Source organism: Podospora pseudopauciseta, chromosome 1 (assembly GCF_035222475.1).
Source record: "Podospora pseudopauciseta strain CBS 411.78 chromosome 1, whole genome shotgun sequence".
NCBI lineage: Eukaryota > Fungi > Ascomycota > Sordariomycetes > Sordariales > Podosporaceae > Podospora > Podospora pseudopauciseta.
The window spans coordinates 1,815,855-1,841,872 of NC_085892.1; the positions used below are offsets into that span (position 1 = coordinate 1,815,855).

The 26,018-nt window shown below is 52.2% G+C and overlaps 10 protein-coding genes across 10 annotated transcripts; 7 read left to right on the plus strand and 3 right to left on the minus strand.

Moving 5' to 3' along the window:
* Positions 1-149: 149 nt before the first annotated feature.
* Positions 150-1,477, plus strand: QC763_0005920 (uncharacterized protein; the record flags this gene model as incomplete). Its single annotated transcript, XM_062905121.1, has 2 exons — positions 150-821; positions 889-1,477. The coding sequence occupies 2 exons, from the start codon at positions 150-152 to the stop codon at positions 1,327-1,329; spliced, it is 1,113 nt and encodes a 370-aa protein (XP_062769964.1). The 3' UTR covers positions 1,330-1,477.
* A 5,418-nt stretch (positions 1,478-6,895) lies between these two features.
* On the plus strand, positions 6,896-8,473 carry QC763_104880 (uncharacterized protein; the record flags this gene model as incomplete). The annotated part of the gene is made up of 3 exons (XM_062907057.1): positions 6,896-7,185; positions 7,238-8,045; positions 8,101-8,473. Exons 2-3 carry the CDS (start codon positions 7,762-7,764, stop codon positions 8,471-8,473), a joined length of 657 nt encoding a protein of 218 aa, XP_062769965.1. The 5' UTR covers positions 6,896-7,185; positions 7,238-7,761.
* Positions 8,474-9,302: 829 nt separating this feature from the next.
* Positions 9,303-11,304, plus strand: QC763_104890 (uncharacterized protein; the record flags this gene model as incomplete). Its single annotated transcript, XM_062907058.1, has 3 exons — positions 9,303-10,040; positions 10,100-10,877; positions 10,930-11,304. 3 exons carry the CDS (start codon positions 9,303-9,305, stop codon positions 11,118-11,120), a joined length of 1,707 nt encoding a protein of 568 aa, XP_062769966.1. The 3' UTR covers positions 11,121-11,304.
* A 5-nt stretch (positions 11,305-11,309) lies between these two features.
* On the plus strand, positions 11,310-13,234 carry RPC34 (34-kDa subunit of RNA polymerase III (C)). The gene is made up of 2 exons (XM_062907059.1): positions 11,310-12,016; positions 12,084-13,234. The coding sequence occupies exons 1-2, from the start codon at positions 11,754-11,756 to the stop codon at positions 13,030-13,032; spliced, it is 1,212 nt and encodes a 403-aa protein (XP_062769967.1). The 5' UTR covers positions 11,310-11,753; the 3' UTR covers positions 13,033-13,234.
* On the minus strand, positions 13,207-15,341 carry CSR1_1 (phosphatidylinositol transfer protein csr1). Its single transcript, XM_062907060.1, has 4 exons — positions 14,181-15,341; positions 14,029-14,099; positions 13,675-13,951; positions 13,207-13,607 (listed from the first exon to the last, which is right to left on the minus strand). The coding sequence occupies exons 1-4, from the start codon at positions 14,351-14,353 to the stop codon at positions 13,415-13,417; spliced, it is 714 nt and encodes a 237-aa protein (XP_062769968.1). The 5' UTR covers positions 14,354-15,341; the 3' UTR covers positions 13,207-13,414.
* Positions 15,342-15,534: 193 nt separating this feature from the next.
* Positions 15,535-18,080, plus strand: ENT3 (Epsin-3, clathrin recruitment and traffic between the Golgi and endosome). Its single transcript, XM_062907061.1, has 3 exons — positions 15,535-15,786; positions 15,850-15,961; positions 16,021-18,080. Exons 1-3 carry the CDS (start codon positions 15,705-15,707, stop codon positions 17,366-17,368), a joined length of 1,542 nt encoding a protein of 513 aa, XP_062769969.1. The 5' UTR covers positions 15,535-15,704; the 3' UTR covers positions 17,369-18,080.
* A 578-nt stretch (positions 18,081-18,658) lies between these two features.
* Positions 18,659-19,709, plus strand: QC763_104935 (uncharacterized protein; the record flags this gene model as incomplete). Its single annotated transcript, XM_062907062.1, has 2 exons — positions 18,659-18,832; positions 18,894-19,709. 2 exons carry the CDS (start codon positions 18,659-18,661, stop codon positions 19,707-19,709), a joined length of 990 nt encoding a protein of 329 aa, XP_062769970.1.
* Positions 19,710-20,531: 822 nt separating this feature from the next.
* Positions 20,532-22,556, minus strand: QC763_104940 (uncharacterized protein; the record flags this gene model as incomplete). Its single annotated transcript, XM_062907063.1, has 1 exon — positions 20,532-22,556. The coding sequence occupies one exon, from the start codon at positions 22,554-22,556 to the stop codon at positions 20,532-20,534; it is 2,025 nt and encodes a 674-aa protein (XP_062769971.1).
* A 573-nt stretch (positions 22,557-23,129) lies between these two features.
* Positions 23,130-24,155, minus strand: QC763_104950 (uncharacterized protein; the record flags this gene model as incomplete). Its single annotated transcript, XM_062907064.1, has 2 exons — positions 23,690-24,155; positions 23,130-23,626 (listed from the first exon to the last, which is right to left on the minus strand). Exons 1-2 carry the CDS (start codon positions 24,099-24,101, stop codon positions 23,130-23,132), a joined length of 909 nt encoding a protein of 302 aa, XP_062769972.1. The 5' UTR covers positions 24,102-24,155.
* A 295-nt stretch (positions 24,156-24,450) lies between these two features.
* On the plus strand, positions 24,451-25,988 carry QC763_104960 (uncharacterized protein; the record flags this gene model as incomplete). Its single annotated transcript, XM_062907065.1, has 2 exons — positions 24,451-25,592; positions 25,660-25,988. The coding sequence occupies exons 1-2, from the start codon at positions 25,145-25,147 to the stop codon at positions 25,986-25,988; spliced, it is 777 nt and encodes a 258-aa protein (XP_062769973.1). The 5' UTR covers positions 24,451-25,144.
* Positions 25,989-26,018: the final 30 nt, after the last annotated feature.

Sequence of the window (26,018 nt, forward strand, 5' to 3'; positions counted from 1 at the left end):
ACATGATGGGTAGCTCAACAATGCCATGGAATGGAGGAGAAGGCGGGATGGGTCGAGAATGAAGTATAAGAGGGGCGCCACCAAGACAATATGCTTCGTGAGACTGCAGGCCACCCTCTCCAGTCGGATCAACCTAGCTGTACTCCAAGATGAGGCTCTCAAGCATTACCTCGGGCTTCCTCGCCCTTGTGGGTCTCTCGAACGCCGCCTCCCTTACCCAGATCACCAACTTTGGTTCCAACCCAAGCGGCGCGCGCTTTTACATCTACGTTCCCGATAGACTGGCCTCGAACCCGGCCATCATCACCGCCGTGCACTACTGCAGCGGTACCGCCAGCGCCTTCTACAATGGCAGCCCGTACGCCCGACTGGCCGATACTCACGGCTTCATTGTCGTGTACCCTGAATCACCGAACTCGGGTGGCTGCTGGGATGTCTCTTCTAACGCTGCTTACACCCGCAACAGCGGCGCCAACAGCCATGCCATTGTCAACATGGTGAACTGGACCATTGAGCGCTACGGCGCCGACAGAAACCGTGTCTTCCTCGCCGGGCTCAGCTCGGGCGCCATGATGACCAACGTTCTTGCTGCGACGTATCCTGATGTCTTCAAGGCTGCCAGCGCCTATGCGGGCGTCCCTGCTGGATGCTTCTACACCGGCACCGTCGCCGGCTGGAACAACACCTGCGCGAACGGCCAGTCGATTACGACCCAGGAGCACTGGGCCCAGACTGCTCGCAACATGTATCCTGGCTACACCGGCCCCAGGCCGAAGATGATGATCTACCACGGCTCTGCTGATGACATTATCTACCCCAGAGTAAGTCCCCCTCACTACCTTTTTTCTGCCCAAACTTGTGAGCATTTACAAACTATTTTTTCTACAGAACTTCAACGAGACGATGAAGCAGTGGGCTGGTGTACTGGGCTATACCTACGGCTCGCCCCGCCAGACCATCCCCAACAGCCCCTCCGCCCCCTATACCAAGTACGTCTACGGCGACGACCTCGTTGGTATCTACGGTACCGGCATCACCCACAACATCCAGATCAACGGTGCCCTCGACCTCGAGTGGTTCGGCATCACTGGCCAGCCCGCCACTACTTCTTCAGCCAGCGGTCCTACCACTACTCCTGTGTCGTCTAGCACTCTGGTCACTTCTGTCAGGACCACTACTACCTCTGCTCCTCCTGTTGCGACTACCCCTGCGGGTTGCACTTCGCCCAAGTGGGGACAGTGCGGTGGTCAGGGGTGGACTGGGTGCACTGTTTGCGCTGCGGGATCAACTTGCACTTTTGGAAATAACTGGTATTCGCAGTGCTTGTAAGGGGGGGATTGTACATTGTTGAGGTGGGAAGGAAAGCTGGATGGGAGAATAGGTGTATATGATTGAAGCCGTCGCATATATGATGCGTAGAAACTTGCAAGAATATACCGAGAAGTATTAAACAAAGCATTAGTTTTGGGCAACCCTGAATTTGTGTTACTTCATTTGTGTTTTGGTTCCAAATTTGTGGTCAGGCATGGGCCATGCTCAAGGTGTGCATCGTTCTGCTGAACAGAAATACCAATGTGAAGCATCCCCCCTATCCCGATGATCACAATCAACCACAGAAGCTGCAGCATGCATATTCAAGCGGACCTTTTTTCGGCACCATCAGTTTCCAGTTTTCAAGGCTGCCATACACAGTCACAATCCCCTCACGATGATGAGACCAAAGTTGGCGGGCATCAACCACTGACTTGGTAATTGATCGATTTATAATATATAAGTAATAAGAATCTAAGCATCTTGCAAGTCTTTTAGACTAGCACGTTTGTGAACATAAATAACAGGTCCTGTAAAGTAAACCAATGCGTATCAACCTCTGAACCACCCCTAAAAGGATAATTAATAGATCTTAAAAGATAGTTAATAAGTTTTATAAGATAGTTAATAGGTTTTAAAAGAAAGTTAACAAGTTTCGAAGGACAGTTAATAGGCTTGAAAAGATAATCAGTATGATTATCTATTATTTATGTCAGCGAATAGTTACTGTATATTCTTTTTCCTTGCAGTATTGATTACTTTTTCCACGGTGGGAGTAGGGCAAGGTTCATGTCAAGCACATACGGCGTTCCGACAATGCTGAGGCTTTTCATCATCATAAACAATGAGAATAGGTATCTATTTGACTCTGCTCTGGGTCCATTCCGAACCACCTTTCCGAGATTACATAAGCCACTCATTTAGACCAGAATTTACTGTTGAAATCCCAAAAGTTTGTCAACAGGAAATGGTTTCCAGAAGAGGTTCACAGCAGCGGTCCCGTCAGTCCTATGATTGACGTACTCGCGACAGGATCCTGCCCAGCTTTCTAATAAAGACCACAATCGATGATCGGGTTTCCGTGAAGTTTCCTCGGATCCCGCCATCCGACTAAAACCAAACCCTGTTGTTGTTCGGCCCGTCCCCCGTACTTGTGTGTGAAGAATACGCCCCAGATCATGATCCTGTATGTCTGTCCGGCCATATCTCTCCCCCACTCACAGCAGGCGTGTGTAGCCGTTGTTCGGCAACTGTTCGATGAAACGCCGGATTCTGAGCATAAATGGGGAGAAGATTGCCCTCATTATCAGGGTGAGAGGGACCGGGCTTTAGGAAGCTCCAGTCCCCCGCCCCTCCTGACATATGTGCAATTTGGAGGAGAACCCAAGACGTATGCAACACCCGCAGCGTTTTCCATATCGTTTCTCTTGGAAAACAAACCATAAATAGATTTCCGGAGAAAATCAGTTGGCCTGTCCTGTCGTTGATTTGTGCGGAAAGGTTGTTGTTGTCCAGCAGATATGCGCTGTCGAAAGTTGATTTGTTACTGAGAAGCGGCGGGCATGGAAGATCAGAGTCGAGACGCTCGTTGACGTCTATCCAGCGCAGGGGGCCGTGGTTGAACTTTTTGTCGGTGATAGGGTCTATGTCGCCCTGTCGCGGGTGTATCGGGAACCAGTGCCATCTGAGGTGAACCACGGTATAGTTGGAGCCGGTTTCGTCCGGTGAGGTTCCTACAACTTCTAATGAGAACTTCTTTCGGTCCCAGCAATCATGCAAGTACGGGTTTATTGGGATGATGTCGACGTCGTCTTGCAAAGTCGTCGTAATATTCTTGGGGACTCACGTATTCCCATGGGAAGATCCTGTAGATATCACGTAATGCATTACCCATGGTGTTCCAATCCGCCACTGAGTTTGTTATGCTGAATGGCACGATGTGTGCTCCAGTGGGGTCTTTCAGCCCTGTAAATACGCATGCGGGCCGCTTCCATCTTTAGCCTGGGGTCGAGGTGCGTATCAGTATCAGGGTGTATGTGAAGAAATTATCAAGTGGCTTACCAGATCTGGCTCTTCTCTCCTCCGAGACTCTTTGTCGTTCGAAACGGGAGTACCAACCCTGTGGGCGACCCTCCACTTGTTCAGTGCCGCAGTATCTGCTCTGACTAGTACCGTGTTAGGGTTTCATTATCAAGCTCATGTCTGGATAACCGAACTTACAAATGTACAACGGAGGCCTCAGAATTTCCAGTTTGCATAGAATACGTCTCACTCCCGTACCCTGCATATAGACCTGACCATGAAGCCTTCTAACGTTATCCAGTAGCCCCTTCATCACTGGTAGGGAGACAAACAACCAGACCGAAAAACGCAAAGCCGTGAGCACATCTGGTATATTGCAATGCCCTGCGAGATATTGGAGTTCAGAACTAGCTCTAAAGCCCCTCATTCTAACAGGGCCTTATCTACACTTCAGCCACCACCACCTGGCCACCAGTCAAAGATCACGGCTCTGAAATAGCCCTCTGAATGAGTGGGTTAACTAGCTTAGCAAGGCTTTCAGAATTCCGTTTAGACCTCCTGGCTCTGAAAAGGTTCTGAATGAATACATTCAGAGGGCCTATTTCTAAACGAAAGATCACGCCCCAACACAAAGCATATTTCCGTGACCTGAAATCTTTTTTACATAGTTTATTCATTTTATCTATCATATCATCGATTATTAATTTATTATTTCATCTATTATTTTATATGGCTATTTCAGATCAGTACTGACGGAGATCTTCTCTTCGTCGAGAGTATCACCACTCAAGTGAGCTGATGTGATCCCGTATCTCTGGAAAAATGCCTCGAAGCTGCGTCTCAGAGCAGCGGAGAGCTGTCCTTGATTCCGATGCTCTGGAGGGGGGCCGGTAGCCGGCCCTACAGGATGCTGGCTTTCTGTCAAGAGAAACGTGATGGGGTTATTTTCGGGGCTTGGTAATGGAACCAGTGTTAGCTGCTGACAATGGTTACTGTTGGATATCGGAATGCCACCAAAATCCCACATAGTCCAGAGTTCGACAGTCTCACCCCAAAACTGTGTGAAGAGTGGCTCGTTATTTTCCTGGTCGCTGTTGTTATGGGCCTAGGGCCTGGTATGTGGATTTGAAGGTTTCAAGGACACGGCAATACGAAGTGTCTGAAGAGGTGGCTTTCCACGTGGCTTTTCCAAAGGCCAGTGGTCCGGCAAGGTGTCCTTTTCCACATGTATGTATGGGAGTCCGCTCCCACTCATCGGACCTGTTCTCTTTTCTTCTCTATCAGTCAATTCAATCCTTTTAAACAGCTTGAATTCCTAGACAGGACCAAATCCCGTATCAGTTGTCGACAAGTGCGATAAAATCAATCCAGGATGTGTAGCCGTGGGACACCTGGAAACGCCGTAAGTGATCTACATACTCCTCAGGATGCAGACCTGAGTCCAGAAGATTTGACGTCAAGTAGACAGCGGTGTACTCTAGTAACGGGTATAGAGCAAGCGTCTTTTCCGGTTGTCGAGACTCTACCCACCGCCAAGTACACATGACTATCTTGAACAGTTGAGAAATCCCCGCGTGAAGCAATGATTGCGTCTTTGCCAACTAGATTCTTTCCGGATCGGAGGTTGCCAGATGGGGCAGAGAGAACGAGTAAGCGATCCGAAGTTCTTCGAGGGTGAGAGGTCTTGATGCGCCGACGATGAGAGCAAGAAGCCCTCGCGTGCGTTCCATCCGACATATATGTTGTTTGGTCGTCCATGAAGTCTTGACATGAGCAAGGCGAACAGCCGGGGCGTATTCCTGGTCAAGCTCGTCAGGTGCTCTTTGTAAAATAGACTCAATCTCAGTAGGACAGAAAGCTGACCGTAACTCCTTGAAGATGCGTTTGATCCATAGGAACATGACGGTTGATCTAGCCTCCAGGTCTGATCTGATGCTGTTGCGCACAGCATCGTCTTTGATGTCAATGCAACTTTCCAGCCCAAAAGATATGAGCTTGGCCAAATCGCTCTGGAGTAAGTCCAGTGTCAGTTCGATATGAGGAGGCCATTTCTTCAGCACCCTCCGTAAACTAGACTGGCCACCACCAAGGAGACAGCGAAAGTGCTCGGTTTGTTCAAGTAACTCTGTCAAGCACCCCAAGGCATCGCTATTCGGGTCGTTCCGGTCATCAAGTGACTCGTCAATGCCGTCCAGAATGCAGAATATCGGATGTTGGCGCTGGTTACAGCGTTTTTTTTTTTTTTTTTTTTTTTTTTTTTTGGATGAGAAGCCAAAAGGTGTGGTATCAGCGGAATCTGATCCACGGCTGGCAAACCCTTTAGCAGTTGGCACAAGATAGTGCGCATCATCGCATTAACTCGCCGGTCTTTCTCATTGCCTGCCCAAAAGGAAAAGAATAAGGTATCCTTCCCTGTTTCTGAAGCCCCTCTGCCACGGAATAAGCGAGAACAGACTTTCCGCTACCCTTGGCGCCGTGGATGATGAGAGTTTTCCCTTCGCTGTCCAGAGGGGCATTGGTTGACTGAGCATCGCTTCTCGGATCCAACCACCGAGAAAATGCCAGGTGCTCCCATATCCATTCGAGTATACCGGGTAACCTGTCGGGAATGAAATGAGTGTCGGAGGGCCTGAGGAGCTTCTGAAGCTGGGTTTGCTGTAAAAACTGTGCTTGGCGCTCCAAAAGGCAGGCCTGCAAGGAGGCCTGGAGGCTGTGGAGGCGTTTGGCCTGTTCTTGAAAGTCTTTCTCAAATCTCTCAAGAATAAGGAGTGCCCTCTTCATTATTCCAGGCCCTCCATTTTTGCCATTGACCTCACCCAGAAGGCGGGCCAAACTGGAGACGTCGTCTTTAGCTTCTCGAAGCAGTCGCTCGATTTCCGCATCATCGGTGAAATTCGCCGGATCAGCTTTGACTCTTTGGAAGACGCCTACGAGTGTCTTGTCGAGGAGATGCAGTTCCGATTGAACTCCGCGGGCGACTAATGCGGTGCGGGTTTTGCTATGAGCTTGGTGGTCTCACTTGTAACCTGCTGTACCATCTTGATCAGTGCTGGTATTGTACCAACAACTCCGACGATTTCCATGATTCTAGGTACTGTAAAGAGTTACCGAGGCAAAGAAGGCCCGAAGTGCTGATTATCTAGAGAAAGAGTTCCGTGAAGAATGATCGAGGGCAAGGGCTTCTTGATGGTGTCAATTCACAGTAAGTTGGGCATCGTTTTCTATCAGACCGCAGAGATTGAGGGGGCGGTGCTTCTCTCCAGTCATTCTTGTGGGCGAACCTGAGCAGAAACAGAGCACAGGTTGTTTGCCTTGGATGCCCTAGGGAGGGGAAAATGGTTGTTGATATTCGCTAATCATCGTGCTCTTTGAGCATGTCGGCACTCCGACAATGTGCATTTTCCTGTATCATTTTCCATTCAACAAGCTCGAGGCTCCAGTAATGCTTTGCACAACTTGGAGTCTTACGATAAGGCAACTTCCAAGGTGCAGAAAATGACTGACCGAGGTGTGCTATGCAGGTAGTTCTGATGCAAACTGAGGCTGACGTTGGTGTAGGTTTCCTGAGACATGGTGACATGGATCCCAGGACTAGAACAGGCCCACCTCTGCGGGAACCGTTGATGAGCGACGGTCCCTGAAACGCACAGATGGGTTCAACGTCCAATTCCACTTTGATTGAGTCTGCACGATATCGCTTATATCCAAACTTCGCTAGATACTAGCACTTCCACCATATTGTCTCAGATTCGTGCTGATAAGATGCGATTTCTTTCCCCGGATCGTGTGTGGGTGCTGTTGATGATGCCAAGACACGTGCCGCACATCATGAGAGGTAGCAATTAACGGCATGTTGGCGCTTGCAGTAATGAATAGTGATCGTGCTGACACAAGTTCCAGGCAGTCTGAAAAGGGGCTGAAATACGAATAAAAAAATAATAGTTCGTGTCCTAAATCCCGCTGGTCACGGCGGCTGATGGACAAGAGGTCACCAAGACTTTTTACCAATATTTTTGCGATAGACGGCATCGCGAATCCGTCTTGTCGTTCTTGGGTCAAGCCATGGCATCAGGAACAAGGCAGATGTCCAATTTCTGCATCCCCCAAAAATACCCCAGAAGGTGCCCACTTTCCAGCATGGCTCCACCATGATTTCCACTAAATGGACATTAAGCCAGCATCACCCCTGTCAATATAGTCCCAATTCGAACCCTTGACATGTGGGGAGGTTCCCTCCCAGGCACAAGGGACCACGACCCGAAAGTACATAAGACATGAAACACTTCCAACAGGTGCTCTTCTTCTTTCATTCATTTCTTCTTGCCAAGTCGTCATTCAGCCCTAAACACCAAACGTTGCTCTTTCGCAACAGTCCATTCTTTAACAGTAAAAACAACCGCCGCGCTCACGGCGACTACAACAATCAATATGCGCGTCCTCTCCCTCTTTTCGCTCGCCGCTGCGGCCCTCCCCCTGGCCTCGGCCATCCAGTTCACCTCGCCCGCCGGCAACTCGACCTTGAGCAAGGGCAACTCGTACAAGGTCAAGTGGGATTCCGTCGACACGGATCCTTCCACTTTTAGCATTTACCTCGTCAACTTTGTCAACTGGCCCCCCTTTTACACCCAACTCGCCGGCGGTGTTTCTACCGAGTCTGGCGAGTATGAGGTGACCGTTCCCTGCCTTGTTGACGCCTCCTGGGGCTACCAATTGTCAGTATTTATGTGTCTGGACGTGCTTTGAGCGCAAAGCTAAACATCTTTGCAGCAATGCCATCAACGGCACCAACGTCTATGTCATCCACGCTCAGACCCCCAAGTTCTACGTTGGCGAGGGTTCCTGCGATGAGCCCGAGGAGGAGGTCCCCGTTCCCGTGATCACCGACTCCCTCCAGCAGACCACCTGCGAGGCCTACACCGTGACCGCCACCCCCGAGCCCACCTGCGATAACTCCGTCTCTACTGTCACTGCCACCGTCACTGCCACTGTCACCGTCGGTAAGGATGCCCCCGCGGCCCCTGCCACCACCGCTCCTGCCACCCTTCAATACACCCCCGGCTTCCAGTCGGCTGTCAAGGTCTACTCGACCGTTTATGTTGACCTCTCTGAGGTCATTGACTCTGGCGAGTGCGTGTGCTAATTTGTACACATAAGAATTCTAAGTTTCGATTGATGGAAAGGGGCATGTTGTTCAGCGAAAGATACCCGTCTTTGTTTAATGATAATTCTGTGCCATCGAATGCCAATTTCATCAAGTCAATGGTTCCGTGGAGCGCATCATTTGTCGATGTTTGATGTCTCCTGGATCACCATGACAACAGCTTTCAGTTCGTCTTTGCGGTTAGTGGTGTGAGCAATTCGGGTTTTGGGTGATGTTTGGTACGCGTTGGGTGGCTCTAAGCTACCCAGAGGACGGTTAGTCTAAATACTAGTGCAGCTTCAATTCGTTTGATAGATGTTGCCTTCTCATGGAGCAAAGTCCCGGGTGTCCAAAGACGAAAAACTTGAGACATGCCCATATCTCGTGTCACATCAGACGCCGGTCTTCCCATTAACTTCGCGCCCGAGGCTCCAGCTGTTACACAGCATCATTAAGCTCAGTAGCCAAAGCGATACCTGCAGACCAATATTGTAACGACGGCGCCATGACACAGACCCGACTGGCTGGAACTAGGCGAGACAGATCAGCATTACCAACAGGCCGGACGCAACCCGCTAGGAGATCGTCGGACGTCCGGCAGTTGAAGTGAGTCTAGACTTTATCGACATAGTGTAAAAAGCATTGTGAGCCGTTGAAGGTATATAACTGCCATCTTGGCGCCGGATATCATGTATTCTCATCCCATGCTCACGACCAGCCATTTTTGTACCCCTCAACCTTCTGCCTTCATTGTCCTATATATATATATATTATCCGATCTCCTCATACATAACAAACACCCACCCAACTGGCAGCTGCCAGGACAACAATGTCATTCTATGCCTTCACACCCTTCTCCTCCGCCATCTTTCCCAACAGCGCAAATATATCCTTCCACACCCTCCCCAAACCCACCTCTACCCGAACCCAACCCGCACCAGGTAGAACCATGTCAACCCCCCGTAAACAACAAACCTTCACAACCCTCCACTCCCTCTACGCCACCTCAGGCACAGTAACAATCCACTCCTCTTCCTCAGACTCCCCAATCCTAGTCCCCACCCCTTCTCCCCTTGACCCAAACGACCCCTTATCCTGGCCCCCCCAAAAGAAACGCACCGCCTTCCTCTCCATCTGCACCTTCACCTTCCTCACAAATTTTGGCATCGGCGGCCTAACCTCCGCCTTTTACCTCATCTCCCTCGAGTTCGAAAAGTCCCTCCCGGAAACATCCGCCCTCCTCCTCTGGCCCATCCTCGTCTTGGGCCTCTTCAACTTTTTTTGGGTCCCCCTGGCTAATTACTTTGGTAAACGCTCCGTGTTTGTGCTAAGTTGTGGGTTACTTTTCGCGAGTTACATCTGGGGGGCTTTGGCGAAGAGTTTTGAGAGTTTGCTATGGAGTAATATCGTTGCTGCTTTTGCGGGGAGCTCGACCGAGGCGTTGGGGGCGGCGATGGTGAATGATTTGTTTTTCGTGCATGAGCGCGGGGGGAAGATGGGGGTTTATATGAATTTTATTAGTGGGGGGAATACGGTTGGCCCGTTGGTTTGTGGGTTTGTTGTTACTGTGAGTGCTTTTCTTGATCAAAGGGGGGTTGTTTAAAGAGCTGACTGTGATGTAATTAGGGGTTGAGTTGGAGGTGGCACAAATGGATTGCTGCTATGCTGACTGGGATTAACTTTGCGACTGTGGTGTTGATGGTGCCTGAGACGAGATATCACAGGGTTGAAGTGACCGGAGAGGGGGGGCAGCAAATGTCGGAGAGCGAAGATAACGGGCAGGAGAAGGGCAAGGTGAGAGGTGACGGTGAACAGGGACAGCAGAGGGAGGGAATAGTCGCGGTTCCGAAGAAGAGCTGGGTTCAGGAGTTGAGTTTGTGGTCTGGGACGCCAAAGGATGACACGAGCTTGTGGAAGATGTTCCTGAGGCCGCTGCCAATGTTTGCGTATCCGTGTGTTATTTACTCGTTCCTCGGGTACGCAGTGTCATTGGTGTTGACGGTGGCTGTCAACATTCTCAACTCGTTTGTGCTCCAGGCGCCGCCATACTCGTGGTCACCAACGGTCAACGGGCTGATCAATATTCCCGGGTTCATCGGGAATCTCCTTGGCAGCTTTGCAGGCGGTTGGCTTGTCGATAAGTTTTGCGACTGGAGAAGCAGGAAGAACAATGGGGTGTTTGAACCGGAGAATAGGTTGTATCTCTGCATACTTCCGCTGCTGATTACCGGAGCCGGTTGCGTCTTGTTCGGGTATGGAGTCGAGAGAACACTCCATTGGACCTCATTATTCTTCGGCTACGGAATGGTGTCATTTGCGCTCACAGCAGTCCCCACGATTACGATGGCATATGTGTCAGATTGTCTACTGCCAGTTAACTCGGATGCTTTGATGCTTGTCAACGGTACGTCTCTCACTCACTTGCATTCGGATGAAAGAGGCTAACCATGGTATAGGGAGCAAAAATATTGTTGCTTTTGGATTTCTTTACGGAATCGTGCCATGGGTTGAAGAGGTTGGCTATGTCGAATGCTTTGGAACTCAAGCAGGAATCTATGTTGCTATTATTGTAATAGGAATGGCGGTTTTAATCCCATTTGGCGCTAGAATCAGATATGCCCAGGCAAAATGGAGGATTATCTTGTAATTTATGACCGGAAGGACGATGTTAGGTATTTCGAGGGAATGAAGCAGTCCTTTTCAAAGATATTCATGAACCAGTCAGTAATTTAACATGATGATACTTATGTGTCATTAGATAAAAAGAGTTCAGGGTGTAGGTGGTGATGGTTTGGATCGACCGCCATGTTCGTGATGTTTTCCTGGTGTTGAGTTGGTGGACCCCCCACCCTTGCAAGGCTGCATGTGAAAAAGACAGACTGATAAGATGAGACCCACTCTTCCCGGCGAGTGGATTCACTGATAAGCGTGATCATCCACACGCGATTGGTCAGACACTTGACAAGGCTGCATGGCGGGGCAACTTTTTGCGATTTCTCGTCGCCAACCACTTTCGCAACAGAGCTCCAGCTGCCCACGCCATCACTGAATCACTATTTTGAAAGCAAAACTAGCAACGAGCCTCGAAGACCTCCCCATATCACTCGTTTTTTTTGTCATTGATTCGAGATCGAGACACAAACAGTCACCAATAGTTTGTTACCAATATCTCAACATCGCCTGTTTGAACAAGGTCCGCAAAAGCCATCTCTTCATTCCACGCGACCACCACCACTGAACCCTGATTGAGCGCGCCCGTCTGCCGCGTCCTCCCGCCTCAATGGCGGCGCCAAATTCCGAGGCCGACCAGGCCAAGCTCCAGATCTTCAAAGATGAGCTTTACGATACTATCAGGGAACATGGCAGCGAAACCCGTGTCTTCAGCCAGGCCGACCTCAAGGGTTTGGGCGTCATCCCCAACAACGACGTCAGGATACTTGTCGATGTCATTCAGATGCTCACCAATGAAAAGCTCCTCATTGGTGTTCATTTACCGGGCGGAGAACTGGGTTGGAAATGGCGAAGCAGAGAGGATGCCAAGAAGTACGTTTCCTTCTCTCAGATCTTCTCACTAGCCCACCCTGAATGCTAACTGCTCTTCGTTCTCCAGGTATACCTCCCTTCCAGACGAACCGACCAGGCTCGTATACGGCGAAATCGACCAAGCCGGCCAAGACGGTGTCTGGATCCGCCATATCAAGCTCCGAATCAACATCCAAGATGCCACCCTCAAGGCCTGCATCAAGTTCCTCGAGTCCAAAGGGTTCATCTCATCCATGACCAACGTCGAGATGCCCAACCGGAAGATGTACATCAGAGCCGACCTCAAACCCTCCGAGCGCGCAACCGGCGGTCCTTGGTTCACAGACGGTGAGCTAGACGAAGCCTTTATCAAAGTCATCGAAGGTATCATTTTCGAGTACATCAAGACCCGCAGCGCATACTTTTCCAGGGGCACGGTCCTCCCTCAAAGACAACCAAAGAAGGGCGTAGTTACCGGGGATGCCAGAGGTGTCAAGAGAACAGCGACTGACATCTCCAACGACGACGCGACACCCGCCCCTGCTCCAGCGACAAAGGCTGCCCCTCCACCCCCAAAGGGCAAGCCAATGTACCTCCCCATGCCGGCCGGGTATAAGAAATACCCTACCGTCAACGATATCACAGAGTTTATCCACAACCAAAAGGTCAGCACTGCTATGCTCGGTGTTGCGGACATCCAGGCGTTGGTCGACGTGCTGGTATTTGACGGCCTGATTGAGCCGATCCAAGTCCACAATCGTAAGGGGTACAGGGTGGTGCGGCCAACAAAGCAGGACACGGTATCGTATGCCAAGCGGCAGCAGGACCGAGAATCGCATCCAGAATCGGGGGATATCGTGTTAGGCCCTCCGCCGCTGAGCAGCGCAGTGACTGAGGCACCGTGCGGTAAATGCCCGGTGTTTGAACTGTGCCAGGAGGGTGGACCAGTTGCGCCGAGCACGTGTGTTTACTTTCAGGAGTGGCTGGGCTTGAAAGAGCCTGCTGTTGCTACTGCCAACGGAACGGCTCCACCATGAGGTCAGCTACGCATGGGCAAATTAATGAAATTCTCGTAAATATTTTTTTAAGCATGGAGTTAGTGTAGTGTAGTAATCGGGTACTGAGTTGTAAATATAACTGATCCGCCTGGCGGAAGAGCGCGACTTTGTCATCTCACGATTCTTGGCAATTTCGTTGTCAGGGGGCGGAAGCATTGTTTACCATCTACTTCATTCAAACATAGTCCCAGATGCTGGTAACGACCTGGCAGCATGATAATTCATAGATGAAACAATGTTAAGGCCAATGAAGTGGTGCTTTTATATTCTCCAACCTCCTAGAGGTCCACAAGACAATATGGCTAACCATATCACTGAACCACCCTCCTTCGTTCCGAAATCAACCATCGATTTAGTTGATTTAGTTGATCTCACCGGATTCCTCAATGGTGGGCTTCTTGAGACCAGGCTTGATGGCACCGGAGCCGGAGCCGGTAGCCTCAAGGAGCTTGACGACGTGCATGGAGTCATCATCGGCAACCTCGCCGAAGACGACGTGACGGCCATCGAGCCAAGAGGTCTTCACGGTGGTGATGAAGAACTGGGAGCCGTTGCTGTGAGGGTTTAAGTCAGCTTTGTGATCAATTGAACCGGGAAATTCCGGACAGATTAATAACTCACGTGTTGGGGCCGGCGTTGGCCATGGAGAGGAGACCAGGGCGGGTGTGCTTGATCTGGAAGTTCTCGTCGGCAAACTTCTCGCCGTAGATGGACTTGCCACCGGTACCGTTGCCACGGGTGAAGTCACCACCCTGGAGCATGAAGTCGGGGATGATGCGGTGGAAGGAAGAGCCCTTGTAGCCGAAGCCGTTCTGGCCAGTGCAGAGCTCACGGAAGTTACGGGTGGTGATGGGGACAACGTCGTCGTAGAGGTTGAACTTGATAGTACCCTCCTGCTCTACGCGATTGTCAGTATCATGGGATTGCCAGGCGTTGAACAACGTCAATGGAATAGATGGAAGGATGGCTACATACCGGCGATCTCGTTGTTGGGGCGGCCCTGGCTATCGAAGCCGGTGGGACCAGACCAAGAGACCTTGAAGAAGCTATTGTAGGACCGTTAGCAAAGCTTCCACAAGCTGATGGTGGGGCATTGTCTCTGTTGACCCTGGAAGACAGCGACTTACACTTGAGGGGCCATGTTGATTGATGAGACTGAGAAAGCTCTAACGGAGTTTCTGATGTTGGATTGGATAGACGACGAAAAGGTGGAAGAGAATGGAGCAGTGGGAAGTTGGTGAAAGAGGGAGGAAGGTCGAGGAAGAGCAGAGCAACCGCGGGGTAGGAGGGGTCGAAACATTTTCCGGGCTGGCGAGAAACTGGGTTAGTGCTCCACATGGACCAATAAAAAAAGCTATCCCTGAACAGGTACGTATACTTCACGTGAGAAAGGAGGGGCCTGTTGTGGTGTTGTCCAACCATGGCGGGGGTCATGCTTTGCCGCCCCTCACCGTCTGGTTGCTCAGCAGCTAGTACAGCAGGCCCCCAGCAACACTGGCGTGGGGCATGGTTTGAGGCGAACAAGATGACGGTGAACGTTCAGGACGAAGCCAACTCTGTATACAGCCATGGCCTTTTTGTAGCAAGAGGAAGAGTTGAGACGATGAGGGCAGTGACAGAGAGACACGGGGGAGACAATTCTTGTCTTCAAGCAACCGCTTGGCTACCGGGAAGGGGGACACCGAACAACGAGACTGGACATCCCACTTCTTTGCTGACCCCCTCATGCCCATCCTCCCTCCCTCTGATCCGTGGCGATCGCGAATTGCCCCAGCCTGCAGAGGAGGGGGAACCAGATGCGGGCCGAGCTGCACGCCAATTGGCGCAGCACGTTGTTTGTCCCACGGACTGGAATCGAAGTTGGCTCAGCCCATCTCCACTGGCAGCAGTGAGAGCATCACTGCCGGCTGACATGGTGCCATCTTCTTTTTTTGAGGAAGTGGGATGTCGGAAACAACAAGTGAAGCCAACAACCTAAGACTGGAAAACATGGAAAGCAGGTGCAATCATCACCCAAACACCTTGTGTTTGCTTCCCCCCTTTGAACATGGTAACCCGTCCAGGGGCTAGCTCCCAACCTCACCAGGTTGAGGAAGCTGTATCCTTGAGCTCCCAGCCGAGCTCCAAATAGTAGGCGGGAATGACTGACTGAAAGAAGGAAAGAGAGGCACGCACCTTCCGAGTGGAACTTTACTTATAATACAGAAAGAGAAGAATAATACACAGCTGAGAGCTGGACGAATTGAAGCACGACGGTGACGAAATGGACAAGTTCGATGGTGATGGAAAGCACTCCAAAATTTCTCTCTCTTGAGCTCTCCCACTGGCGCAAACTCTCTGAAGCTTTTCCGAGCACAGACCCACCTGGGCAGGTCCATTTGATGCCTTGATGCCTCAGGCTGCAATGGCTATTCAGACCCGCTTTCAGCAGTGCCGCGCCCAGACTCCCAGAGCCCAAAGTGTCTTGGCTGCGGCGGTTGGGAAACCGCAAGGTGTCCGTCCTCTTAACTCCACAATATCGGTTCAACATCGAATGCGACAGTAGCAGGTCGACTCCCAAGTCCGCCGACACAAGCAAAGCTACAGTATTGCCTTGTCGCTCTGATACTCAACAATTTCACGCTGGATAATCGTCAGGATTCTTCTTCACAATGGATTTGAACAGTCTCCGGCAGACCGTCACCAACCTGACACTTTACGATGTCAAGGCCGGTGTGCGCAAGGTCCAGAATGGTAGGCTTGATGCGCCCGACTCCAGGTCTTCCCACATGTGCTAAACCATGCTTCCTTGTACAGCCGTCATGAACTTCACCGAGATGGAGGCCAAGGTGCGCGAGGCCACAAATAACGAACCTTGGGGCGCATCCTCGACTCAGATGCAGGAGATTGCGGATGGCACTTTCAACTAGTACGTTGTGTTACCGGCCACACATACCAAGACACAATCTAACCACCATTCTCTTCCAGCCAAACCCTGAACGAGATTATGCCCATGATCTATCGCCGCTTTACCGAAAAGTCCGCCGAAGAGTGGCGCCAGATCTACAAGGCCCTCCAACTTCTCGAGTACCTGATCAAGCACGGCTCCGAACGCGTTATCGACGATGCTCGCTCCCACATTACTCTGCTCAAAATGCTTCGCCAGTTTCACTTCATTGACCAAAACGGCAAAGACCAGGGTGTTAACGTTCGCCATCGCGCCAAGGAACTTGCTGAGCTTCTTGGGGATGTTGACAGGATCCGGTCGGAGCGCAAGAAGGCACGTGCGATCAAGGGCAAGTTTGTAGGCATGCAGGGTGGCTCTGGAATGGGAAGCAGCAGTCGATATGGTGGCTTTGGGAGCAACTCGGACGGGTACAGTGGGGGCGGCGGTGGTGGCAGCAGCTCGACTTATGGTGGTGATGCTGGAGGTGTGTACGGGGACGGTGGAGGCTTCGGCGGACAACAAAGCAGCGATTTTGGTCGAACACAAGCACGCGGGGAACAGTTTGAGGAGTACGACGAGTTTGATGGGGATGAACGGCCAGCTGGTGGTGCTTCGTCTTCAAGCGCCCCACGGGTGAAGCGAGACACATCCGAAAGAGTCGGTGTTAAGAAGACCACTGAACCGGCGAAGAAGAAGGCCCCTGAGGTCGATCTGTTTTCGTTCGACGAGCCCGCGACAACCTCTACCCCTCCCCTGGCTGGTGCCCCGGCTGCTTCGAGCGCTGCACTCACCAATGATGACGACGACGACTTCGACGATTTCCAATCGGCAGTGCCGACTGTTGCTGCTGCCCCTGCGACCCAGTTCGCCGCTCCCCAGCCTGTCTCTGCCCCCCAACAAGCCAACCTGAGCGGCATGGTCGCCATGTCTTCTATCTCTCCGCCGCCAAGCTCAACCGCCACACCCTCCGGCAACTTTTCGGCCTTCTCAACGCCTTTGTCTGCGACTACTCTCTCCCCTGCTGCGAAGCCAGCAGGGTTCCAAGCCTCTACACCAAACTACTTTTCTTCGGTTCAGGCGGCATCTCCAGCAGCACCTGTGGCAAAGCCTGCTGCTGCCCCTGCCTCCTTCGGCGGGTTGAAGCCAGTCACCAGTGGCTCCAAGCCAGCAGCACCCGCAGCTGGAGGTGACGCTTTTGGTTCTCTCTGGTCTCAAGCCAGTGTAGGCCTCAAGAAGAGTACCCCCACTGGGCCTGGGCCGACAATTGGGCAGCTCGCGAAGGAGAAGAGCAGTGCTGGCATCTGGGGTGCGGCCAGCTCTTCTCCCGCTGCTGCTAAGCCTGCGGGTAGCAAGCCGCTTGGCAATGGTCTTGATGATTTGCTGGGCTGAGATCTGATTGTGTCCTTTCAATGCTAATTTCTGATATTATTTGCGCTGCTTTTCACGGGGATAGTTGGGGAGGCTAGAAGGTCTGTCTTGATAAGATAGTCATGCAGATGGCTTTTGGAGTGTGGCGTGCCAAAATTGATCTTCAGCGTTATGCATGCATCTGAGTGGTTGTGCCAGCAATATTGCCAAGAGTGGCTGTCTGGGGATGTGGTCTCAAAAGGGGCTGGCCAGGGGCAGCTGTCCAACCCGGCCGAGCAATCGGCCCGGAGATCGAGGTGTTCCGCAGCGGCAATCACTCTACGACACAACATCATCTGAAAGCTGATCCGGCATGCGGAAGTTTGCCGATGTCGCCGTCTTTTCTCTCCGACGGCCTGTGCTTGAGCTGCACCATGTTTACTACGTGTTTTGTTGTGTTTAATGCTTACTCAAAATAGCCAAGTCCAGCAGATACCCCATCCTAAGGTAGTGTAGTTCAGCTTGACAGATTCCGCTGCTTACTCGATTATTGACCCCAAGACCGTTACTCGTCCTGGAACATACAGTTACTTCGGTTTAGCCAGACTTGAGGATGACTCACTGCCAGCTCCGTCCGCAACCATCGGTTCCCTTTCCTCCCGGCCCCGGCACCGTTTTGCGGCCGGCTTGGCATTCTTACACCCGCAGATCCACGTTTCCTGGCCGCATCCTTCGGGGCCCAGGTTCTTTTCATCTCATGTTCTCACCATTTGCCCTACTGGGAAAATCGTCCCAAGCGCCGACGGTGGCCTGGCTGGGCCTTGTAAGTGATCGACTTCAGAGGTTTGGAGTCAGGCTCGATACAACGCCAAGTCGATCATTCCTTCCTTCCACCTTCTCCAACCGTCAAATCGAACGGTTTGGACACTCGAGCGACTAACATCTTTCCCAGAAAGGGAATCACTATGATGGTCTGGTGGTAATACATCTGAAGGGCGGTGTGTGATCAGCGAAACTGCTGCAATGAGGCCGTGTCATGGATGACTGGGCCGGGGAAGCTTAAAGAATACATCTTCATTTGGACTTGCTGTTGCTCTTTGTGATTATGGGTAGTCGACCCTGGAATCCCTCAACTATCGCCTCTGGCTCTGATACATGTACCCGGTGGCCAACGGCGGTTTGTCCAACGCTTTCGAATCCGATCTTGTTGCGAGTTCACCTTTCTTTTTCTCTACTTGAGGTTGAGAAAAGACATTCTTTGACTCTACTTTTTTATTGCATGGCATCGTCCAGGCAGGGCATGCCAAGGTTTATGAGACAGTCTAAGCCATCATGGACACCAGATCGCTACGGCCTCAGGGCTTTCTCGGTTACTTCTTTCTCGTTGTGCGGATTCTGTCGATAGTTGATTCGGGGCTTGTTGTAGGGTTCACGGTCAACTTCATAGTTGCTTTCAACAAAGCAGGACTTGGGCTGCCGCCAACAATTGTGGCATTAGTGGCTTTGGTATGTCTACGAGTGTCTTCGGCTCTTAATCTATTCAGACTTGACTGACAACAGTGACCAGACCAGCACAGCACTACTCTACACCCTAGTCACTATTACGAGCTTCAGTCGGCGATTCGTCCCATATATCGCCACTATAGTTCTGGATTTCGTCCTTCTTATTCCAGCTGTAACTGTCACAGTACTCCTGGCCCAGCCCGTGACCAAAAGGTCATGCGCCGCCATCGCTCCTTCAACCACCTTCACAATTACCGTGCCACCCAATACCTCATTCGGCCAAACAACATTCCCATCCAACACCAACGGGAAAGAGGCCTGCTACCGGGTACTCGCCATCTGGATCTCCCTCATCGTCCTTTCTGCCCTGTTCATCCTCAGCACGCTTTCCTCCTTCCTACTCCAACTGCGCGAGCGCAAGCTTCAACGACAGGAATACGACTTTAACGAAAATTCGTCCGACCCTCTCAACCGCCCCGGCACCGATTTCTTCACCCAACGTCCCATCACCATCATCTCCAACCCCTCTAGAGATTATTCCACTGGCCGCAAGCCCAAAAACAAATGGGACAGCTTCGGCGACTGGGATCGCGACCTCGACGAGAAAAAGTCCCAATGGCGCCCAGCAAGTCAAAGAATCGACAGCTGGAACACCGCCAGCAGCACCACCCTTCCATGCAAAACCAAAGACGAAATTCCCCGCTCCAACACAAGGGGATACCGCCCCCGCAACAACCGTCTCGACTCCCCTACCCTCCCCAACCGCCCCTCCGATCTCGCCAAAGCCTACCGTGCCTACCGCACCACCGGAGCGACTCCCACCTCCCCCTCCACCCGCCCCCGCTCTCGACAGCGAGGTCTACCGGGTAACCCCCAGTAGGGACTCGGGGCGCCTGCCACCCCACTCCCCCAAAACCCAACAATAATCACGCCGACCCACCTCCCAAAAGCAAAAGAACAGACCGTTATAATTGAAGACGTCAACGGAGGGAGGAGAACACCCGGCTGGCCCTTTCCCTCAACAGCGGGAAAGAAGTCATCGGCGGGACACCTCCAACCTCCACCTACGACACCGAATAATACAAGACGAGCAAGAGCCGACACGGCAGAGAGCAGTCTCAGTCTAGGAGCAGGGATGATTCCCATTGCGTTGTCGTCCTCTCTGTCGGAGTCGTCGTCGTTTTCACCTGCTTTCGGGGGCGGTGGATTGTTGGGAAAGGAAGGGGAGAGGGAGGATCAGGCGCCCTTGTTGTTGCCCAAGACTACTTATAGCCCTAGTACAAAAGTTGATCCGAGGGAGAGGAAGCTGAGAGAGAAGAAGAAGACGGGGAGGAGTGTCGTGCAGGGCATGGCTCCTTTGGAGGGTGTGCCGAGTAGTGATAGTGTGGTTCATGAGAGTTTGCTGCCGTCGCCGTTGGTGCTTGGCCAGGAAGTGGAGGGGAGGAAGAAAAAGGAGGAGAGTGGGTGGTGGGGGCCGTTGGCGAGTGTGATTGGGCGGTCGAGGGGTGAGTTTGATCCGGGGAATGTTGTGTAAACATATTGGATGGGTGTATATATATAGCTGGCCATATGTGATGGGTTGGTTACCGGGCACAAAGAGTTTGACTGTAAAAGTAGGGGCGAAGTACTGGTTGGTACATTGGTATGATAGATATAATACCCAATTGTTCTTTTGTTCAAGCTTGTTCATCAAACAAAAGTGTCAGATCAGGAGCGAAGGCTGACCCAGACAACTCAAACATGCGGCGATATCCCACTGGTCTGCATTTTGCTCGATCTGGGCCCGGTTTGCCCATACGTGCTCCATGATGGCCAGTCCCTCTTTGATGGTGCCAAAATTCCTCAAGCACCCCATGGCGGCGACCATATCCCGGAATATTTGCTCCTGTTCTGGAGCAGCCAGACATCCGGTAACAGTGAATGGCCAAACCAATACTCTGAGACAGGCTGGTGCTGGAACGCAATAAAGCATCAGATTAAGAGTCTCTGTGACCGAGTGGTGTATCTCTTGACTTGCTGGCTGCCACCCAGAAATGACCACTTGGAGATATGTCAACGTTGCCTGAGCCCAGATTCTCGTATGTACAGCAGTACTGTGCATAGACTGAGGTGAAATCATGCCCTGTGCCGTGAAATGCAACAGCGGATGGTCTTTCGGCACAGGCCCGCTGGATGGGCAAGCATGTTTAACCTCCGGCTCTCCCAATCCCGCCAACCCATCCTGAATCCTCCTCTGAATCACCCTCGCCCGTTCGACCAATTCCGTCACCGACAACGCCCCCATCCTCTTCCTCTCCTTCTTATACCCATCCAGCGCAGCAACCTGCCCAACAGCCACCACAACCCAATTCTCCAACCCAATAAACTCCACCAACTTCAAATGCGGCAAGTCCATCTCCTTCTCCTTCACCTTCACCCCCACAATCCGTTCCAACTCCTCCCTCCCGATAGTATCCAACAAATGCCCATGCCACCTCTGCAACCTCGGCCCCTCACCCAAAGCCGTACTCCCCACCACATCCAAAAACAACAACTGCGCGCTAAAAAACCGCAACGTGGCCTGCCCCGTGCCCCAAGGCTGCCCCATCGGGGTAAAGCTCTTTGGATTCGTGCCCAGCTGTAAAAGCAACATCATAAAACACACCACCTCCCTCTCACCCTCCTCCCCTCCCAAACCAACCTTTCCCATCCCATGAAACCTCCACGTCTCACCCCACAACTGCGCCGCCGCATCAAGATGCACCCTCCAATTCCCTCCATTCCCCACCGCGACCTCGCTGGTCAGTAGCTGAACAATACAGGCCACCACCTCGCTCGCCTCCTTGAGATGCCCTTCCACACCTTTGTCGACGACCCCCTGAATCGCCCTTCTTAACCACTGCAGCCCCAACTCCTGCTCCCGTTGGATGGCGTCAAAATTATGGCTCTTGCACAGCTCGGGGACGTCGTCTTTGTTGTCTTCGCTGGAGAGGATGATACCGTAAAAGTACCCCGCCATTGTCTGCGCGACGTGGAAGAGGGCTTGGTTGCGCTGTAGCAGGACGAGCAACCAGCCGCGACCAAAGTCGAGGAGGGTAGGGCGGTAGAAAGGGAAGAGGAAGGGGAAGACGTAGTCGAGGTAGAACATTGTTCTGTGGGCGTCGCGCTCGGAGGCGGGGATGCCGGTGTGGTCTTCTCCATCTGGGTCAGCGCTGTCAATTTGTTGATGACGGGGCGGGATATTTGAAGGTGAGGGACTAGAGGAGGAGCAAGGTGTCGCAATGGCGGTGGTGTCGGTTGATGTGGCGCCGGTTGGGATATTGTCAGTTTCAACGCCCATCCCGCTACCCTTCTCGCCATCTGGTAGTATTGTCACCCCCCCAACAGTGTCGCCACCATCACCACCGCCAATACTAACACCAGATAGTAGCTGCAGTGTCCCCGTCGTGATGACGCCAACCTCAACCCTTCCCATATCCAACCCTATCCCCCCAACACCGGCCTCCAAATCCTTGATGTACCTCTTCTCCCTCCTCTGGGCAGCAACCCTCTTGATCTCCTGCTTCACCCACTCCCCTCTTGCCTTTTGCCAATCCCCACCGTCCATCCACTGTGGCTTTTCCTCGCTGTACAAGCAGTCGATCCCCAGCGTGCTGCAGCCCTCGCACACCGGCCTGGTTTCGTCGCACTTTTTGCGGCGAAGTCGGCAGGTCCAACACCCCTCGGAGGATCTCGTACGGGTTGTCATTTTGTTGCTTTTGTGGAAATCTAGCCAAACAGTTTCAACGGTTGGGAAGAGAGGTTTGAAAGTCAGACGAGCTGTCGTTGTTGGTTCGGGAGGTGAGATTTGTCAGCTGGCCTTGCCGCCGCGTACACTTGCATGTCTTGAACAGAATGACGGAGACTGCAGCGTTCAATAAAGGCCTTGAAAGATCAGATACCTAGTGCAAATGCCCTGGACTATCTTTCAAGGCCTTATCCAAATGCAACGGAGCAATAAAAGAGATGTACAGCACAGAAGAATTAGCACCAAGTCTATAACCCTAACCCTATAACACACCTAAAACCCCAGGATGTGCTATTCGCCGTCCTCGCCCTACTACCCGCACGCCCCCCCCCCTCCTCCCGCCACTGACTTTGCGGAAAACACTGGCTTGATGGGTCTGATGCCTGGTATAAACGATGAACTGTTCTGTAATTGATGCCCATAAGGCTCTGATCCAAACATGAGATCGTGACCGGTACAGAATAACAAAAACTCCAACCAAAAACGACGGTCATGGCTCATTACATATGTCATGTACTTACCGAAATACACCTCCTAAGCCCTGGCCTGCTCCTCCTTTTGTGACTTGATAGCCGCAGCACGATAAGCCCACAGCTCCTGCGGTTGACCATTCGCATCACAAGACGCAAACTTCCACCACCCCGAGTGGAAAGCCCCCGCGATGTTGATCAAGCCCCATTTGATCGGTGCCGGCATGGGAGGCCAGTGGGCCCACATCCCATCCTCGACCGTACGGTCCAAGTTGAGGAGGAAGAAGGGCACGACATCCGTCATGCCGGCCTTGGTAACAGTGCTCTTGCCCCATGCCTTGAATGTAGCCGCCGCGGCAGTGTTCTCGGGGGTGCCCTCCTTCGGCGCATTGGGGTGCTCGGAGAACTTGGCAATGGTGGATATCTCGCTGTGGAAATGTTTCTCGAAAGGCTCTTGGAATGTGCTCATGATTTGCAAAAGCTCGTCGGCGGAGAAGTCGGTGGGAGATTGGAGGCCGGAGAGGTACTTCTCAAACTCAGCTAGGCCGGCAAGGAAAGATTCTGTAGAAGGACAGATTGGTTAGTTGAGTGGGAGAAGAGCGACAGTTGACTACAGGAGCATACCGTGCTCATGATGAGTCTCCTCAAACACCGTCTTGTCCTGCAGCAGCTCCTCCACCTTGGTGAAGAGAGATGCCTCTTCATCATCGTGGTGTGACTTCACGAAGCGAGACCAAGCGAGGGCATAGCCGATGAAGTCGGCCTTGTCCTGGTCGAGCAGCAGCGGAGCCTGGTGGTAGATGGAATTGTAGCCGCGGAGGATGGAGTTATGGAGCAAAGCCATATGGGTGGCTCCCGATGTGAAGATATCAGTCTTCTTGGTCTGGAACTGGGGCGTAGTGATGAGCTTCATGGGCCCATCAGCCCAAGGTTTGGAGGGGGAAACAGAGGTCATCATGGACGGTGAGCGGCTCAGCAGAAAGCCAATAATCATGAACGGAATAGAGAGAAACAGAGTTACTCTCGGGCTCGCCATTTTGGAGGAGATGACAAGCAATGTGCAGTCGTACGATGGAATCCAAAGTCTAGCCTGTCTGCGGTAGCCATCGAGGTTGCGAGCCCGAGCTTTCCAGAAGCTCTAGTGGGGCATCTGCTGATAAAACGCGGGTGTTGATTGGATCCCATCCGCTGCCGGACCCTCCCTCTTGCCCCTGGTCGCGCTTGTTCCCGTCCTCCCGACATGGGCTAGGCGCGTCTTGTCTCGGTCAACCTTCAGAGCGGCATTGTGGACAAAGAATGGAGACTGCTGCTGTTCGAGACCATGAACAGACCTTCAAAGATATTTAAATAGTCCTTGAGCATGTTTCAAATGGGCTTTGATAATGAGCAAGGGCGATTCTGTTGCTTTTAAAGACCTTATTGTACCGTTGCAGTCTCTGTTTCCTGCCCACGACGTGAGGGCCAGACCATCACCAGCCGGACCTGGAGAATTACTTACAACATGGAAATATCCAATAACTGGTACTTCAGCACCTCTCCTGATTCTTCGAATCATCGCTACATGGACAGCTTTGTGGTGGCCACGGCGACCCAAAACGACCGGACAACCAAATCCGAACCGGCAATCGGAAGCCCACCTTCCTGTCTGAGCACATGTGGTCAGATCAGGCTGTTCAAGTTTACATGTGTCTACTGAGCCTTTTGCCGCGATTGGCTTAGCTGGTATTGATCGATCCGAAAGCCACGATGCTTACGTATCCGGCACCTGAATATACACACCGAACGGATGTCGTCGAGATCGGCCGGAGAACCCGGAGCGTGTGATCGCGACCCGGTCAACCTGATCCAGCTGGCCGGAGCTCTTGCACACTCCACTCCGAGTTTTAGCCGTGACTCGCGCCGAGTACGAGTGGAGAAGGTTGTCGCGTTGGGAGCCGCAGAATGCTTGCACTCGAGCAATGGTGCCGCAGCGACCCCCAGTCGGGGATAGCTTTATAGCCTTGGGCCTTCGACTTCGGTCGTGGAACGAGCATCTCTGCCCACATCCACCAACACTGCAACGCGCCCTGATTCACCAAGATGGCTTCCACCAAACCCTTCATTCGAGTCCGCAAAGCCGAACTGGCCGATACTGATGCCATTGTCCGAATCCACTACGAAGCCTTTGACGATGATGTTATGAACCAGCTCATGCATCCGGGTGGTGCCACAGAAGCCTCGCGGAAAAGGTTCGGGGAGCGGGTTTTTCCCAGACCCCAATCAGATGAAGAGCTAGCGAAGAATGGAGAGACTATCTTAAACGTTGCTGAATACTTTCCCGAGGGCCCTGATGGGCCTGGTGAAGTGGTTGCTTTCTCCAAGTGGGTTCTTCACCGAAACCCTCGGACGGAAGAACAGTGGATGTCGGAGGACTATGTGCCCACTGTCGAGAACTTTGGCGAGGGCGCTGATCTTTCCGTGATCAATGCTTTTATTGGAGAGTTGAACAGGAAGCAGAGGGACCACGCGAAGGGCGAAGCAGCTTTGTGTAAGGCTTCACTCAATCCTGTCGAACCGTGTCTTTGAAGTTGAGTTGCTGAATACTTACCCCGCAGTCCTCGGTATCCTTGCTTGCAGCCCGGACCGACAGCGACTGGGCGCCGGATCGGCCCTTGTGAAGTGGGGAACCGATCTTGCCGACAGCCTTAGGCTTCCCACCAGGCTCGAGTCTTCTCCTGTTGGATATGCCGTTTACCGGAAGTTTGGGTTCGAAGATGTGGACGTTTTGGACATGAAGGTCAAGGAAACATGGGGCGTCACCAAAGAAGAGGGTCGGTACTGGGGGGAGAACAACGCTGTAGCACTTGCCGGGCCAGTACCCGAGGGTGTGATGCGGTCTGTTATCATGAGGCGGCCTGTCAAGCGTAGAGGTAGTGCTGCATGATGTGGATGAACGGGGGCGGGTCACAGTATA